Source organism: Panthera leo, chromosome C1 (genome assembly GCF_018350215.1).
Source record: "Panthera leo isolate Ple1 chromosome C1, P.leo_Ple1_pat1.1, whole genome shotgun sequence".
In the NCBI taxonomy this organism is placed as follows: domain Eukaryota; kingdom Metazoa; phylum Chordata; class Mammalia; order Carnivora; family Felidae; genus Panthera; species Panthera leo.
The window spans coordinates 8,076,288-8,094,782 of NC_056686.1; the positions used below are offsets into that span (position 1 = coordinate 8,076,288).

Consider the following 18,495-nt stretch of genomic DNA (forward strand, 5'->3'; position numbering starts at 1 on the left):
GGCAGCCACTGCGAGGAAGGGAGTTCAATCTATCACTGAGGAGCCGTGTCTCCAACACGGGACCCAAGCAGTAACTCAGGGACAGGCAACCACCAGCGGTGGGACCCCTGGGAGGGGTTTCCATGAGGCTCGGCTAGAGGACTGGGGTGGTGCTGGGTGCACATTCTCTAACAGCACCTTTGCCTAAGCCCGTTTCTTAAAACTTTCTGTGGGGACGACGATGGCAGAACATTGCCACGGTGCGTAGGAAGTGCAGTTTTCAGTGGGAAAAGCGGCCAGTGGAAACAGAAAAGTGACGTTACGGGAAGACGGGAGGCGGCACTGTGAACTCGGCTCAGTCAGGCTGGGACAAAACTGGAGCTCAGAGCACTGGCTCCATCTGGGAGCACAGGTCTCTATTTGTCTGTGTTCTTAAGGTCAAGATCAGTCTGCAGGGATTTCTGAGGACTCATTTTCAGTTATACTGGCATAAGAAGTTAATGGCTTTCTTGGACACTTTTCCCGGCCTCTGACTATACCTTCCTGTTACAAATCCGTATACACACTAATGCTTCTGTGATTGTTTCAAATACGGAGAAAAACCTGGGGTGGCACCACGGAGGTTTCAGAGAGCTGTCAAACAGAGAAAGCTCAGCAAGGAAACTGACACGCAAATCTGGTTCTTTGACACTGAGGTTATTATATTCAGTTGCCAGATTTTCTATCAGTTATCAAGGAAGACAATATTACCAAAGCCGGGGGGCGGGGCGGGGGAGAAATGCAGGTTTTCACATCTGCTGGACCTAATCTGAAATGGAAGCCGACCCCAGAGGATGGCATGTTTATATCTGTCGGTATGTGATATCGTAGAAATCAATGGTCTCTCCAAGTTCACTTCACTTGGACAAAAACATGACTCTCTCGCCTTTTGGTCACTTTTTAAGGTGTTTAAAGGAATACTCAGCATTGACTCAAAAGCAGGCCTGGCGGGGAAGCTGGCTATTTGATTATTCTCTCAAATGAAGGAAGCACCACACACAGCAGACTGTTTCAGCCACAAAGGAGGTACTTATTAGCTGGGTGATTTTCCCCTAAACTATCTGTAGTGAAACAATCAACCGTGTTAGCATTTACATGAAGATAATTAGATCCCAGAGTTAATATTCTCTGATAATCATTAGGGGAAGTGAACGGTTCTCTGGGAGCTGGCGCTAACATTTGAGGCTGCTTCTAATTTCGTAACAGCAGAAAATTTATTAAACAACCTATTTTTGTCCATGCCCAGAAGACTCAAAACCGTCTTATGAGAGGAGAACGCATGACCAAACCAAGGGAAAAGATCACTGAGTCTCAGACTTCGCTCTGCCTCTTAGATTCAAAGAACCCCAGAGGAGGAAGACTCGGGCAGCAAAACCCCAGTGGCCCTTGGGGCAGTGGAGCCAGTACTTTACTCCCACCAGAGAGGGCGATGGAACCCCCGTGTCAACTCTATCGCTCCTAGGCTGCTACTGCCCCGGAATCGCTTCTGGACTGATTTCCCTGGGACAAGCAGGCCCAGGTTGGAAAACAATGGGAGCCCATGTGCTGAGGGTTAACAGAAGTGACAATTACGACTCCGACAGCGGGGAGAGCCGTCCACAACCACATCGCATTTAAGCGTGCTGGCCGGACCGGGCGGCCGATTTCACGGCGCAGAAGTCTCCACGTGACGGTGGCGATTTGGTACCAGGCGGCGGAGGGGAGAGAGGTCATTTCAGATGAAGGCGGCGATTAAAAAGGGTTTCGAGCCTACCTGATGAGAGACTCTAGGATGGCGGGGGTGGGACCTTTCTGGAACTCCAGCTCTTTGTAGTGTAGTGCTTTGGCATATGCTCGGCACTTGGCGGCCCTCTCGCCCAGCAGGACGATGCCGTTGTCGTCTCTCAGTGGCAGGGGGCCCTAGGGCAGAACAGAACCCACAGCGTAGGAGCGCGGGGGCCGGGCCACTTCTCCCTCCCGCCTGGCTCCTGTCGGGCTCCATCCGGACAACGGCGGAGCATCTCACCTTGTCACTGTGTTCCATGAATTCAGCCAAGTTTAAGAGAGTTTGCGTGACTTCGGCGATGTCCTGCGAGGTGAGGGCCAGCTCGATGCTCCTGATGAGTTCATCCTGCTGGTCTTCGTTCAGTTCAGACCAGCAGGACACAAACGCGGCGTTGAAAAGATCCCTGAAGGCGGAGAGAGCGGAAAAAGATGTTGGCAATGCCTCTCGTGCCTCTGCCCGGTGCCATCAAGTCACACCCGCCAATCTACTCCCGGCGTCACTGACTTTGCTCGGACACACAGACAGGTGCTGTCCATCAGAACGTGCTGGAAACGCTCTGTATCTGTCCGATACGGTAGCCACTGGCCACTGAGTACCTGAACCGTGGTGAAGTGTGCCTGAGGAACGGAATGTTAAGTTCTGTTTAATTTTAATTCCGTTCGTGCAAGCACACGTGGCCAGTGACTCCTGTATTTACAGCGCAGGCACAGACGCTGTGCGCACAGCAAGCTGCGTGGGGGTGCGAGGGGCAATAGCCTGTCTCACAGGCACGTTTCTTAGCAGAGTTTGCATTTTTTCTCTTCAGTGGGAGGGGGGATGAACAGAAAGGGGACTTCCAGCACAGAAGTTGGCATCAGCCGATTCAGAATATGATCATCTCCAAAGGATTCTTGGGATCCTTCTCAGGTAATGTCCAAATTCCTACGATCAGAAGCGGCAGAGGCAGCACCTATGACTGCCTTTCAAAACACGACCAGAACCCTTAGCTGAATGGTCACAGACGCACAACAGGACTTAAGAAACTAAAAGCGTTAGCGAATAGAATCCCGAAGGATCCCCTACGCCAACCTCACCACTGGAGACCTGGAACCAGAGGTGTCATTTCTAAGATCACTACAACTACTTTAAATCATCAAAGCATCACACGAACAGACATATTTGCCGTGCCCGACGACATCTGAACTTTAATCCCATGCCCTTTTGTGGTGAATGGTGGGGGAAGGGGCTTGGAAACTATAAGATATGCTTATGATGGATGGGTTGAGCATTTCATGCCTCTACATATGCTTTTTATTACACATTAAAAAAGGTTAAACCAGACCAAGCATCTAATTTTGGAATCTTCTGGAAAAAACAAAATGTGAAATTCAAAGGATAACACGAAGACCAAAAGAAGTCCCGTGTAAATTAAGAAATAAACTTTCTGACCTACATCCAAGGCCAAATGCACACAGTTGGCACTACAGTGATAAACGCATACGTGCACGTTTTATCACAAGCCTCTTTTGGATGACGTTGTGTTCGAACATGACCTGGGGCAGAAGAGAGATACGCTCCATCAGCTGAGCATGTGAAATCTGCACACTGTGCAACCAGGGAAATCCTAGGAACTATTTTTAAAGCATAAAAAATAGCATTTTATGTCCCATTATAAATAATTATCCGTCATAGAAAAATCTGGAAGACAGAAAAACATTAAAAAAAATACTCCTTAGGCCTTCCTACTTAATCACTGCTGTATTCCTTTCTAATCTCTTCCCTCTGTACAAGTGTTTTTAATAGTTGAAATCACACACACCATCTTGTATTCCATTTCGTTCGTTTACATTATACTGTAAATCTTTTACATGCAGTGAAACTTTTTATAAACCAAATCTTCAATGGCTGTTTGAGATTTATTATTTAAAACAGTATTTTTTTTATGGCAAATTCTATTTCTCAAAGATGGCTGCCACAGTCTCTCTTCTTCCACATGTTCTCCTAGAATCTTCCTACTCCCCTATCGATGGACAGCATCCATAATCTCCTCCCCGTGAATGTGAGTGGGCTTCTGTGACTGCCTTGAACTACAGAGTGTGGCAGAAGTGACACTGTGTGACTTCCAAGGCCACGTCATACAAATATCATACACTTCTGCCTTGTTCCCCTGGGGACATTCAGTCTTGAACCCGCCAGTATTCTGTGAATGATCCCTACAGAATGAGCCACACGGAGAGGAACCAAGGCTCCTAGCCAGAGCAGTTCCCACTCAAAAGCTCCAACGGGGCGCCTAGGGGGCTCAGTCGATGAAGTGTCCGACTTGGGCTCAGGTCATGATCTCACAGTTCGTGGGTTCATTCCCCACATCGGGCTCTTTGCTGACAGCTCGGGCCTGGAGCCTGCTTCGGACTCTGTCTCTCCCCCTCTCTCTGCTCCTTCCCAACTCACGCTCTGTCTCTCTCTGTCTCTCTCTCAAAAATAAACATTAAAAAAAAAAGAAAAAAAAAAAGCCCCAACCTGCCAGACGTGTGGATGAGCCACCTTGAAAGTGGGTCCTCTGACCCCCGGACAAACAGCCCCACTGACACTGAAGCAGAGACGAGCTGTCCCCACAGGTCATGTCCAAACTGCAGAGTCATGAGCAAAACAAATGACTGTCGTCGTTTAAGACCAGTAAGTTCTGGGGTTATGTGTAATGCAGCAGTAAAGAATTAGAGTATCATTATTATCTGAAAGCAGTTAGAGTAAACCATTACATCGTTGTTTTCAGAGTTGTAAAGGACGTTGTAATTAAAATTCTGGACCTAAATCTCAGCAAGGTTAAGATGGGTGCTTTTCCTGTGACATGAGCTTGTTCAATTTGCCTTTTTATTTTTTTCCACCACGAGTTGGCAAAATTAAAAATACTAGCCCCTTTTACTGCTACCGCTGATAAAAAGGAACTTATATATGGTTTTCTCTGTGCTGAGTCTCTTGACCCCACACTGAAGCGGGGGGGGGGGGGGGGGGGGGGGGGGGGAGGGCGGGCGGCTGGCCACGACATACCTGGCCATCGGGTTGTAGGCCTGAGCCAGGGCCCAGCACGAGCGCAGGGAAGGTGAAGACGAGTCCTTCAGGAGCTCCAGACTCAGCCGCCTCAGCCATTCTAGCCAGTCATCTTTGGAGACCCTTCTGGCAGCTCCCCAGGCCTGCGATCCCCAGGCGACAACGGAAAACCATCAGCTTCAAGGGCCAGTTGTGAAGAGCCCTCATCTATTTAATGATTGTTCTGTCTTTGATTTATGAAGTCGTTACCTCCCGTGACCAAATTCCCTCAGAGCGCAAATACAAAAGAGTAACATCTAATTAGCAGCCATAAAACAAAAGCGGCAACCTTTGGAATATAGCACGATAAAGAAAAAGACTGTTTTACAACTCATTTGTGCCGGACCCTACCTCTATCAGCAAAGCCAACAGCCCTACAGACCCATGATGGATGGGGCCGCCACACGCAGGGTGCGTTCAACAAAGCCTAACGGCCCCTGCAGTGTGTGATGGGCCCTGGGCCCTCTGCATGAGGACACTGGCTCACCTGACAGCAGAGGGTCACACAGGGAGAGGGAAAACGCTCAGGTTCACGCTACCGTGAACCACGTTACGATCAGGCGAGCCTGAGCCCAGAGCGCACGGCACTGTGGCGGAATGGGACAGAAGGAATGGAACAGATCCAATTTTTACTTTCTGATCTATTCCCTCCAACTTTCCTCAAGACTCTGAGCATTCCAGGCACGGAGGGTTATGACCAGGGGAAGCTCAGGGAGCGGGGCGGGAAGGTCCAGCCTCTGGAGCTCGGCAGCTTGAGCTCAAACAGCTGTTATCTAACTCACTGGCTGTCTGACCTCGGGCAAGTTACTTCTCTGTGCCTGTTTCCTCACTTGTAAAATGAGGGCAATAGGTCCCACCTCATAGGGTGTTTTAAGGATTAGTTAGGTTGAATATGTGTAAGAGATTTATACCAGTGCTTGGCACAAAGTTAGCGCTCCTGTGAGCACCTGTAACTGCGAAGTCAGGCACACCAGTGGGAATCCTGGATCCGCCACTCGGCAGGTGTAGCACTCTGGGCAAATTACTTGTGTTGCATCTAAGCCTCAGTCTTCTGCATCAAGGGATAAAATATCTAAAGTGCCCGGCTGGAAGGGAAGAGCAAAAAATGATTGCTATTATTATCAAAATGACATTTCTTTAAACTGGCCTAGCCCAATTTTTACAACATACCCTTAAAAAAATTTTTATGTTATTTTTTTGAGAGAGAGAGAGAAAAAGAGAGAGAGAGAGAGAGAGAGTGCGAGCTGGGGAGGGGCAGAGAGAGAGAGAGGGAAAGAGACATCCCAAGCAGGCTCCACGCCATCAGTGCACAGCCTAACATGGTGCTCGATCCCACAAATCTCAAAATCATGACCTGAGCCCAAGTCAAGAGCTGGACACTTAAATGCCTGAGCCACCCAGGCACCCCTAAAATATATTCTTAGAAGATTTTCCAGGGGCTCCTGGGTGGCTCAGTCGGTTGAGCGTCCGACTTCAGCTCAGGTCATCATCTCACGGCTCGGGAGTTCGAGCCCCGCGTCGGGCTCTGTGCTGACAGCTCAGAGCCTGGAGCCTGCTTCAGATTCTGTGTCTTCCTCTTCCTCTGCCCCTCCCCCACTCATGCTCTGTCTCTCTCTCTCTCTCTCTCTCTATCTATCTATCTATCAAAATTAAACATTCAAGGGGCGCCTGGGTGGCTCAGTCGGTTAAGCGTCCGACTTCAGCTCAGGTCACGATCTCATGGGTTGTGAGTTCGAGCCCTGTGTCGGGCTCTGGGCTGATAGCTCAGAGCCTGGAGCCTGTTTCGGATTCTGTGTCTCCCTCTCTCTGCCCCTCCCCCGTCCACACTCTGTCTCTGTCTCTCTCAAAAATAAATAAACATTAAAAATTAAAAAAAAAAAACATTCAAAAAAAAATTTAATAAAAAAAAAAAAAGATTTTTCTGGCAGAACAGACACATGGATCTTCCCTAAACTAGGGAAACTGAGTAAACTAGAGCAGAGGTTCTCAAGTGAAATTGTCCAGGGAATGAAAGACATCCCCATGTGCTACACCACCTAACCATCAACAACTCAACCTCTCACTTCCCTGGGGTCACCTGGAGACCTGCACTGGCTTCTGATGAGTTATCAGTGAGTGACATCATATAAACTATTATTTTATGTCAGAAACTAAAAGAGAGATGTTACGAGACAAACTGAAAAACTACATGCATGATTCTCAATGATCATACAATGAGAACCCTGAACCCGGAAGAAGACTGACACTACTTACTTGACTTTTAGACCTTGTTCTATTGAACAAAATGGGAGCATCAAGTTCTTTTCTATCCAGAGGCTTGTGGCTTCCTCCCTACACAAAAGATCTCTGAACAGCTGCTCTGCAGTGCATGGCATTTAAAAAAAATTTTTTTTTAATGTGTATTTATTTTTTTGAGAGAGAGAGAGAAAGACAAAGTAGGAGCGAAGGAAGGGCAGAGAGAGGCGGAAACACAGAATCCGAAGCAGCCTCCAGGCTCCGAGCTGTCAGCACAGAGCCTGATATGGGGCTCGAGCTCATGAACTGCGAGATCATGACCTGAGCTGAAGTCGGACACCCAACCAACTGAGCCACCCAGGTGCCTCCCCTCCACAATTTTTTTTAATGTTTTTATTTATTTTTTTAGAGAGAGAGACAGAGTACGAACAGGGGAGGGGCAGAGAAAGACAGGGAGACACAGAATCCAAAGCAGGCCCCAGGCTCTGAGCTGTCAGCACAGAGCCCGAGGCGGGGCTTGAACTCGTGAGTCACAAGATCATGACTTAAGCTGAAGTCAGATGCTTAACTGACTGAGCCATTCAGGCGCCCTCCCCCTTCAAAAAATTTTTTTAAATGTTTATTTATTTTTGACAGGGGGTGGAGGGGAAGAGAGAGAAGGAGACAGAGGATCTGAAGTGAGGATCCGTGCTGGCAGCAGAGAGCCCGATGTGGGGCTCGAACCCACAAACTGTGAGATCGTGACCTGAGCCCAAGTTGGATGCTTCACCCACTGAGCCATCCAGGCGCCCCTTCGGTGCATGGCATTTCAAAAGCTGAGGACATACAAAAGGGAGGATCACTAATGTCTTTTCCCTCCAATGACGTGAAGTTGAGCCTGGGTAAGGCGGAGGTGATTCAGCACAGTGGTTAAGAGACTTGACCCTGTAGTCACGACACCCAGGTCAAATCCTGGCTCCACCACTACCAGCTGACGTTGGATAAATTACTTAACCTTTCAGGGCCTCAACATCCATGTCTGTACGGTGGTGACAGTAATGACAGCACCTAACTCGTAGGGTGAAGGTTAAATGAGTCAATGTACATAAAGTGCTCGCACCAGTGCCTGACACGTTGAAAGCACTCAACAAATGTCGGTAGTTATTATTGCTATCGTTATGGTTAGCGTTTGAGAAACGGTAGCAACTGAGTGCTTGGAAAGCTTAGCTTCACGGACAACTGCGCAATCTATCAGACAGGCCGAGCCCCCCATATGGGCCTTTCATTGAAAACATAACCCACTCTTGCTTCTCTGGGGTCTGTAGTAACTGTTGACACCTGCCACCGTCCCTCTGCCACCACCCGCCGTGGGCTGCCTCAGCCGGTGACGCTGGCGCATGTTGACAGGACATCAGCTGATTCATTTAGAACGTAAGCCCAGACAGCCTCTCCTAGGACAGTAAAGCTGCTGAAAATCCTGGCGGGCATCCTAGAGGCATATACGAATGGTTTTTCTGTCTCTGGTCCCGTGTAACTCCTCTATTAGCACAGCCAGTAGAAAGATGGCCGAGGTGGCGCACTGTCGCTCTGAAAGCGGCTAAAAGCGGGGGCCGCGCTGACCCCGAGCGCTCAGCACGCAAGTACGGGGAAGCACAAACGGGTCTGAGAGTCAGCGCCGGAGATCCTGCTGAGGCCTTCTGGACTGGCTCTGTTCTCTCAGGTGAGATAACCTAGAGGCTCTTTCTTCCTTCTGTTTGGCAAGGGGGACGCTTTTTTCTCCAAGTCCTGGGTAGAAAGCAAGCCTTCCTGGAAGCAAACTAGACTACTGGGGAATTTCCTAAAATAGCCCGAACAAAGCTCTAAGAGAAGGTGGACAGCTGCCTGGTTGGAAGGACATTCTGAACCCAGGAGGGCTGAAAACACATCTGGGTGGAAATGTGCATCTGGCCTCTTTGCCCGGCCCCTCCCTGAAGTGTGAGGTGTCAGCAGGGTGGCCTCGACAACCGCCCGGGAGTGCCGGGTGACTGGTGACCTTTTCCTTCTCCTGGAGTCCCGGGCTAGCAGGACACACTCCACAGAGGGACAGCAGCGTCACGCCTGCCCCAGGGGTCTTTCACCACCTCCCTCTCGGATCATCCAACGTTTCTCAGCAGGGGTCACTTTATAGCTGGCTGTGCGGGTGCAGAAGCCTGGCTCAACAGTCAGTGATAGGCCTCAGTGGTCCCAAGCTGTGTGTCAACACACACGCGCATACACACACACACACACACACACACGTGCTCAAATTGTTACGGGCTGGGCCAAAAGCAGAGAACAGGGCAGCTGGGACCCAATCCTGCCCAGTTCTTTATCTCGGTCCATGCCACACTTGAAGGACAGCTGCTGTGGGGCAACTGCTAATGAAGGAAGACTCCTACGATGGTGAAATCCAAACAGGGAGCTGCTTACAGTCTCCAGAAGCACTGACACTAATACAAAACGTGGGAAATAAGCAACCCGGTATGTGTATTTAAAAGTCAGGAACGTCACCATTATTCTGCTCCGATCGACTAGTGATGCTTTGAACCCACCTATTTTTTAAGTGGATGGCTGGTGGCATATATGGTGAGACTACTGGTTACATCCCAGGCTTTTGTCAGCACAGAGAATTCGGTATTTGTCTGCAAAGATCTAAAAGATCTTGCTGGGGGTTCCTGGGTGACTCAGTCAGTTAAGTGTCTGACTTCGGCTCAGGTCACGATCTCACGGTTTGTGAGTTTGAGCCCCGCATCAGGCTCTGTACTGACAGCACGGAGCCTGCCTGGAATTCTCACTCTAGGCCCCTTCCCCGCTCGCTCTTGCTCTCACTCAAAACTAAAATAAACGTTAAAAAAAGAAAAAGCTTGCTACTCAAAATGTGGTCCGTGGACCAGCAGCAGTGGCCTTACATAGGACTCCAGTAGAAATGCAGAACGTAGGCCTGACCTTGGACCGCCTGAGTCTGAGCAAGTATCTTCCACCCGCTGCCAGCATTCGGCGAGCACTGTGAGTCTCGGGAGGCTGAGAAGCCCCGCTTTAAAGGGCCTGCATCAGTCTCGGTGCTAACTAAGGAGCTCACTGGTTTTGCTCCAGTCATGTAAGAGATGAGAATGTTACTCACAACGAAGGACTCTATCAAAGCTGCAAGGAAGTTTAGAACTTTGTTCTACATTTACTCTCTATTAAAAAAATGTGTAATTTGGACACCTAGGGACAGACAAAATGACCTAAGTTCACGGTACCTAGAGTTTCAGAAAAACGCTTGGGCTGGTCTTTGGTTGTTTTACGCTGGTGGCAGCAAGAGCTAAGAGTTCTAGACAAGAGAGAAGAGCAGGCCTCTCCTTGCCAAGTCCCCCCGGAAAGCATGGACCTGCCTTTTGAAGGTTGATGGTGCTGACATGCAGTTTCTTCATGGGTCCTGTTTCTACCGGCCCACTGGCCAACGCATCCCCTTGGCCACTCCTCAGCATTCGATGCTGGTAAATCAAAGGGTCCTCTTCTTCATCAGCAAGGGTGTATCCCTGCAACCAGAGATTCACAGAAAAACCCTGCAGCTCCTCCCAGTTTGGAAAATACCCTTAATTAAACCCCGGGAGGGTCCCACCTTCTGGAAACGTCAGGACCTCAATAAGAAGGAAAAAGTTTAACGCATGGACAAAATGAACCACGGGTCGGCTATACTCCCCACTGCGGACCCATCTCCGCTGGTCACTCTTGGTCACACTGACCGCACGGACTCCGTAGTATGAGCCACGCAGCTGGCGAAGCCCCAACAACTGGGGGCAGTGATCAAAGGGACGAAGTGTCAGGAGCAGGGGTGGCAAACAGCCCCTTGCCTGGCTTTGCTTGGCCCTACAGCCAAGAAGAGTTTCCTCATTTTCCGATGGTTGGGAAAAAGAACAAAGGAAGATGAGGATTTTGTAACACATGCAAGCTGCTAGAGAAGCACGCTATGGTGCCGCAAGCAAAAACGCACCGGCAGGTGGCCGGGCTCATTCCCGTCCACGCGCGGACAGCCACTTGCGGGCCGCGGCGGCAGGGCCGAACCATTGCGTCAGAGCCCAGGTCGCCTAGAGAGCCGAGCAAAACTGGCTATCTTTACAGAAATGGGCTGCCCGTCGCCGGTTCAGAACTAAAAAGCTAGATGTGCTCCCACAGCTAAGACCACGTGAATACCAACGAGAAAAGACAACGGGGGACTCTGAAACAGAAAGAAAGTGCAGTTCACCTTGACGATTCTGCAGATGAGGACGTCATAGCGCTGATGGTTGATTCGGTGTCGTACCAGGACTTTATTCACCATTGGAATGAAAATTTGGTACTGAGAGAGAAGAGGGAAGAGGTCAGAGATGCCACTCCGAAGAGTGGGAAGCAGAGAAAGGATCATTACCGCCACTATGTTGTAGCTAGTTCTTTTGGGTTTGGGGTGGCTTGGTGTTATTCAGAAGAATCATTTCTCTCTGTCTCCCTTTCACACACGCACACACGCACTACATTCCTAGATCCCAGCATCTTCCATCTGGGCTCCTGCGAGGCCTCTGTGCTCTCTCCGCTCCCCCGCTTGGCCTAGTCTGTTCTTCCACACGGCGCTGAGGGTAATCAGCTCAGATCACAGTATCCCTGTGCTCCAGAGCCCGCAAACGCTTCTAGACTTGCCTAGGGTAAAAGCCAGAGTACGTATCATGACCCACGGTAGTGATGTGCAAATTCTGACGAGCAGCAGAATAACCTGGAGGGTTTATGAAACCAGGGACTGCCAGGCTCCACAGGCAGTTTCTGGCTCAGGTCTGGGCAGAGGCCCGAGAATCTGCATTTCTAACAGACTGCCGGCAACTGACACGGACACTGCCTGTCCAGGGACATCTGAGAACCGCTGGCCTATTGCATCTCTGTGCCCCACTGCCTTATCTCTATGACCTGAACTCCAAGGCCTTTCCCCTGAAGCTCACTCCTCTGAAGACACACGCCTTTCCGTGATTCCATAGACCCTTCAAGCATGCTGCCTCCTCACACCTTTGCATTTGCCACTCCTTCTGCTGGGATCCAACCCTGTGGGCTCACTCGGATTCTGATGTTTACATCTCTGCTCAAACGTCAACTCAGGAGAGAGGCCTTCGCGGTCTACCCTAAATACACAGCATCCCTCCCCCACCGACACTCTGTGCTCTTATGAGACAGGCTGTGCTTATTAGCTTTGCCTCACTGGAATCGAAGCTCCATGAGAACAAGGACACCATTCTGTTTACTGCGTTACCCCGGAACAGCACTTAGCCCACAGAGGTGGCTCAAGAAATATTTGCTAAACAGATGAAGGAACAAAAAAAGCAAACAACTTTCAGTTCTCTGACAGTTGCTGAGACCTACAGACTAACATATAGAGACCTTCAGAGAGAAGGTCATCTTCCCAAAGCCGGGCAGAAGAGCACGTTCACACAGGGGTGCGGCCTCACCTTCTTCCCCAGCTGAAAGACAAGCGAAGACAACGTGTCCATGGCCGTGGGACGCAGTTCCGGGCTCTGGTCCAGGGTTCGAACGATCGGGTGAATGATCCGGGAGGCGTAGTCAGTGAAGTCCAAGGACTCTGTGAGGCGGTCTACCGTCTCTAACGCTGCCCTGCAATTGTTAACCGACAGTAGCTGCTAACATACGGTCCTCAAGTGCGAGAAGTGGCTCAGGGTTATCTTAACGGCACCAAACGGGAAGGAATGGCCTCTCCGGTATCACATGACATGGATCCAACATATATCCCAGGGGGATGGGGACAGCTAAGATTTCCATCAACCTGGGACATTTCTGAACTAAAATAAAGGGAGCTGAGGTATCAACAACAACAACAAATGGAAAGATGGCCTGGGAACTTAAGCAAGGGACATTTTCAACAGAACATGAAAGGCTTAACTGCAGTTAGTGATGGTTAGTCCCAAAGGGCAGGTGCGTACTTGCGGGACGGCAGGGGGACTTCAGGGGCATCAAACAGCTTCACGATAGGAGGCAACAGCAAGTGCAAATAGTCGTCCAGGTTGGCGCCGAACAGCTGGATGGCAGCCAGCAGCTGCGAGAGGGAGCAGAAGGCTGGTGATGAACAAACACAGGCAGGCACCACGTATCTAAGCACACGGAGGGGGGTGATGGTTTAGGTAACTCCAAATTCTGTGGGGACTCGAAAGGCCTTCAGTAAGTGGTCCTGAACTACATTCTTTTGGCAGCACTTCCCCCCTCTTTCATTTTGCTTAGGGATTGTTTTGCTTTCTCTGAGCTGATTTCAACTGATACGGAATCAGCTGCTAGACAACAGAGAAAACTGGTGTGGGATAAAACATTCACCACGAATAAGCCATGAAAGGAGACAAAACACAAGGACAATCGAGGGAGGACTGTAAACATCCTGTTAACTGCACGCCTCGGGGATCAGCGTTCTTTCGGATGGAGCATCACCCTGTCACTCAGAGCAGGGTCTCGGCTCTTAGCTGATCATCCCCGGACTGTGAGGGATGCCGGCAATCTCTCTAGAGGACGCCCTCACGGACTCACCTTGATGGAGACGATGCGGCCTGGGCTGTTGTCATGCATGAAGACACGTAGCATGTGTGGGATCAGCTGAGGCAGATAGAGCTTAAATTCGCCCCCAAGGGCTACCACGATTTGCTCAATGAGAAGAATGATCGTGCTCTGGATCGAGGTGTTCATGACCCAGAATTCCTATAAAGAGGGAAGAGACAGAGAAGCAAAGCCAGGTGCCCTTCTGCCGAAACATGAACCAAGGAACTGAGATGGTCCAAAAAGAAGGAAATACGCAGTGAGCGCAGTCTGCCCCGTGACAGACCCCTTGCCTACCCTCCTCTCCCCGGGCCTCTTTGTAGCCCCTGTCACGGTCACAGTGCGCAAATTAAACCGCCTTTCCCTGAATGCAACCAGGCTGCTTTGCTCTTCTGTGCTTTGCCTGTGTTCTTTGCCTAGAACTCCTAAGACCGCTAAGCTCCCGTGGTCTTTCTAGCCCCGGCTCAAGCCTCACTTCCACGAAGGCTTTCTCGCTCTCCTCCCATTACACGCTTTGGGTCCCTCTGCCCTCCTCTTTTCTAGCACCTGTAATACTTAATTTTCTTTGCCACCTTCCCTCTACTAGACTATAAACTAATCAAGGGCAAGAAACCCCTGAGCCATCTCTGTCTCCCCAGAATCTAGCACAGCACCCGGCAGAGTCCAGCCACCAGAACACGTTGACACAGTGAATGAGTGACTAGGCTTACATCACTCAAGGGGCTCCCAGGTCACCCAGGGTGGATTCTTTACTTTGGGTACCACCTGGTCTCTACCAGGGGTAACTCCAGTGTTAACAAGGTTTCCTGCCCCTTCTGGATCTAGACTTTGCTACACAGCACCTGCCATTTGTCCCACATCATTTTCAGGCCTGGATGATGCCACAAAAGGAGCACTTTTTCTATACCCAGAGAGTCATGTTCCATATAAGTTACTAAAAACTTGGCTGATCGGCCACAGATCCTGCCTTGGTACCCCCAAATTGGTCTGAGTTTCTGACTCCAGGAAAAGCTGTCATTTCAAGTCAACTCAAAAAGAGAGCTCCCTACTACCTTGCCTAAAACCTCTGGAGAGGGAGACTTAATGATGACAGAAGTTGAACTGATGACGGCAACACACACATATTAATACTTTAGGGCCCCCAAATAATTCAGGAAAGTCAATGGGGAAAAAGAGAGAGAGAGAGAGAGAGAGAGAGAGAGAGAGAGAGAGAGTGCTCCTCAGAAGAAGGGCTTTATAGAAGCCTAAAGTATTTTTACTACAACTTTGAAAAAATCCTAATAGTTCAGAAAGTAAAAACCATACTAAAAGATGCTGGTAAAACTTTTATTTCTCTCTGCTCGGAGAGAGAAGTATTCTCTCTGAAAAAGCTATTTTCTCTAGACCAAAACCTCTGCCAAAGAAACACCACAGATTTTATGACCTCCACGGTTTGTCTGATGCTCACTCACTTGGACCGCACTGTGCCTTCTTCAGAGAAAGCCCACCCACCTTTCTGCTGTGCTACTATGGGCGTCTCTACCTCAAAGAAACCAGGCAGCCTGCCCAGGGATCACTGTTAACAGAGACTGTTCTCGTCCCAGGCTCGGGGCACTCATGAAAATGCCCAAGATCAACAGAAAGGAAGAGCCCTGGACTACCTTATCTATCTTGGAGGAAATGAAAGCTGCATTCTGCAGGTGTGAGGCTCCCTGCCTCAAACCCCTGTTTTGGGCCCAAGTCTTTTTCGGGGACTAGGTCCCCGATTAGTCCAGCTTCAAACCACGAGTACAAACCACGAGTACACACGGTTGCGTCCTGGGCCCCTCCCCCCCGGCCATCCGCCTGCTCTCCAGCACTCTGCTCAACTTCCTTGTACGGAGGCCTCTGTGGCAGGAGTCGGGGAGCAAGAGTGGTTTTAATTATTTATACAGACAGGAGATTTTTCAGTTCTGAGACCCAGTTTCTGGGAAGTTCCAGTTTTGAAGTCAGCCACTTTGATTTCAGTCCTGCTGCTTCCTCCAAGCTAACTACAAAGAGCTGGCATAGAAGAACAGAAATCGGGGATGAATTGTCTTCCAATTCTTTGAGGGCACAGCCATCTCGGCAAAGCAAGTCCCCCAGCAGAGACATTTAAATGATACAGAACAGCAGGAAGCAGGCCTCCTCCTCAAATGGGAAAACGACATCGCCACCGATGGGGAGTCCTCTGCACCTGCTTAAAGCAGGTTATAAAATCTGGGATGTGAGCCTTTCCTCCGGTGCTGCTACAGTCAGAAGGTGGCATTTATGCTCTTAAAGGAGGTGGGGGAAAGCCTCGCCTTCTTCCTCAGTGCCTGCCAGGAGTTCATCGTATTTAATAGCCCTACGAAAACCCAATCCTCCAACCTCTCTTAAGGCCATGGTTTTATGGGCCGTAAGAAGGAGGGCTTTCCTGGGAACAATAGAGCACTGTTGTGATAGTAAAGTGAAATTGCTTTGTTGTGTGTGAGGCAAGAAACTCGAGAGTTTATTTCTGGCAGAACAATGACTTCAGTCTCCCTCCCCTGTTCTCGGGTGCCACAGCCTCTGAGGGGGTACCCCCTCCCCTGTCAACACCCGCTGGGGAACCGGGCCCCGCTTTTTATCCTCGGGCTGGAACAGCTCTCTGGAGACCCATGCCACAAACTGCCCACGTTATCCAAATCTGCCTCCGAACGTTCCTTGACCCAAACACTGATGAACTGGCCAAAATATTAACTTCTACTTACTCTCATGAGGGTGACTATTTCATCCATGTAAGGTCTGATGTGGCTCTTCACAAAGGACACCAGCATCCCCAGCTGCTGGAACAGAAACTGGAATGGAGAAGAGGTCAGCAAGTTGGCATCAGGAAGGACGCAGGACTCCCAGGCTTACCCTAAGTCCGTGGGAACAAACGAAAACAACTTTGGGATCGGTTTCCACACCATTCTATGCACTGAGAGTAAGTCTAAGAAAAAAAAAAAACCCAGAACCGAAAATTTTGGTGGTGACAGTGGTTGGGGCTAAAAACAACTGTCAGGTGGCTTCATACCCCAGGTGAGCTAGTTACTGCACAGCAGATGCCCTGGGGCCACACTGGCTTTTGTGAGCCACGATGCTACCTATTAGCTCTATGACCTTCATTTACCTTCTCTGCGCCCAGCTTCTTTGGTTGGAAAAAGCAGGTAACAGGCCACTTGTCTCCGAGGCTTATTTTAAGTAAAATGGGATAATACCTGGATGTGAATACGATTAAGTGCTCCATGAACACCAGCTATCACTGAAAGATTTCTGGAGTTACTGAAGACTTAAAAACGGACAGGAAATTTGCAATCAAATGTAAATGTGTCTTGTCTTTTCAGTTCTAATTCACTACCACTTACTTTCTAAAAACACAGCTAACTATTATGGTTCATTTATAGTAATTAATTAATTAGATCTTAATTCATTAGTTAGTAGTGTAACTCTAAGAAACTTTGAACCAAAACAGTAAGCAAACAGGGGGAGGGATGGGATAAGGAGAGCTGTTCAGGTTGATACGGTACAAAAGTTAAGAAGAGGTGCCTTCTGCTAAAACAAGCTGGGAATGAAAAGACTGGGGGAAAGGCAACCTCTGCTACTAAAGAGGTCTTTAGGGCATAGTTTTTATCTTGTTAGGATCTTCAGATAGTGCTACGTGTCAATATTCAGTGGCGAATCATATTCTAAATGTCCCTCCCCAAAAGATTTTTATAGCCCTCTATGCCTTTGCCTCCCCCCATTAATAAGGACAATTTAGTGCGAACATACATATTTTCACTCTTTCCACATTTGGAAACTTGAGTAAGTTGGGGATAAATAAAAAGTGCTGTTTCAAATAGTGAGCAACGGACTTACGGACTCATTATCTGATGAGGAGAGACTGACAGGACAGACAGGGTTGGGCTCGAAGGGAGTGTGGACGCATTCTCTAACCACAAGGACACCAATGGATTCTAAGCAGTTACAATCTGCTCACCACATGGCACAGTTCCGATTCAACTCAGGACGGCCGTTCCTACCTATCTCTTGGGTGCCTCCTCATTGAATCGCTGACAGTTTTCGTGAAATGTTCTCTATAAAAGGACATTCCAGAGATCAAGGGACGTGGGACTCTAAATATAATGGTTTTTTAGTTAAATTTTTGTTATGGGAAACCTGACAAAAGGTAGAAAATCAAAGCTGGAGAAAGAGCAGGGCGCTGGGGATGGCAGGGCAGAAAGGACAAAGCGTCCTGATCCTTGCTGTCATTTCATATTAGGTGTAACGGGGACGCCTCTCTGTGGCTAAGTCATCTGCAGCGGCCACACAAGGGTCCCCTCCACAGCAGCCACCTCATTTCTTCTCCTGTAGATTCTCTCATGAGATTTTTCTTCTCTTTTCCCCCTGAACATTAGTATTTTAAAAGAACATATAGTTTTGTTCTGAAAATATGGTGGGTTAGATATCCTTACTATGAAAAGCCTAAAGATAATGCATAAAAGGTAATAAATATTGTTATTATACTAAGAGAATTGAAACCTGTCACAGAAAGCCAGACCTTCAGAGGGCTACATAGTAAGAGAAATGGTGACCCTCCCACCCCTAAAGCTGTCCAATGGCAAAAGGAGACAAAGACATCTGTCAGCCTTGATGTGACATCTAGGTAGGAAAAAAGTCTCCCCCAAGAGCTTGTAATTTCAGTTCATTTTCATATGAGTTTAGATATGGGTTATTTGGACCATCTCTGTGGACTGAGAAACTCTAAGCCAAGAGATTAACTTAAGGTTCTCTTGGATCACAGGGCAGAAGCAAATGTAAATCTGGAGAAATGCGACCTCAGAGCCAGGGAATGCCAGTGGACTAGGATATGCGATCCAAAATTATAAAACACATAAAGA

General features: G+C 48.9%; 1 protein-coding gene across 1 annotated transcript in view; it reads right to left on the bottom strand.

Moving 5' to 3' along the window:
• The window catches only part of MTOR (mechanistic target of rapamycin kinase), a 132,755-nt gene that overhangs the window by 73,297 nt on the left and 40,963 nt on the right, over nucleotides 1-18,495 (bottom strand). Inside the window, exons 20-28 of the mRNA XM_042954026.1 lie at nucleotides 16,345-16,431; nucleotides 13,610-13,777; nucleotides 13,018-13,130; nucleotides 12,529-12,691; nucleotides 11,307-11,399; nucleotides 10,453-10,599; nucleotides 4,808-4,950; nucleotides 2,024-2,186; nucleotides 1,772-1,917 (exon numbers count right to left, since the gene is read on the bottom strand). Coding sequence (XP_042809960.1) covers nucleotides 1,772-1,917; nucleotides 2,024-2,186; nucleotides 4,808-4,950; nucleotides 10,453-10,599; nucleotides 11,307-11,399; nucleotides 12,529-12,691; nucleotides 13,018-13,130; nucleotides 13,610-13,777; nucleotides 16,345-16,431 — 1,223 coding nt within the window. The remainder of the gene's footprint in view (nucleotides 1-1,771; nucleotides 1,918-2,023; nucleotides 2,187-4,807; nucleotides 4,951-10,452; nucleotides 10,600-11,306; nucleotides 11,400-12,528; nucleotides 12,692-13,017; nucleotides 13,131-13,609; nucleotides 13,778-16,344; nucleotides 16,432-18,495) is intronic.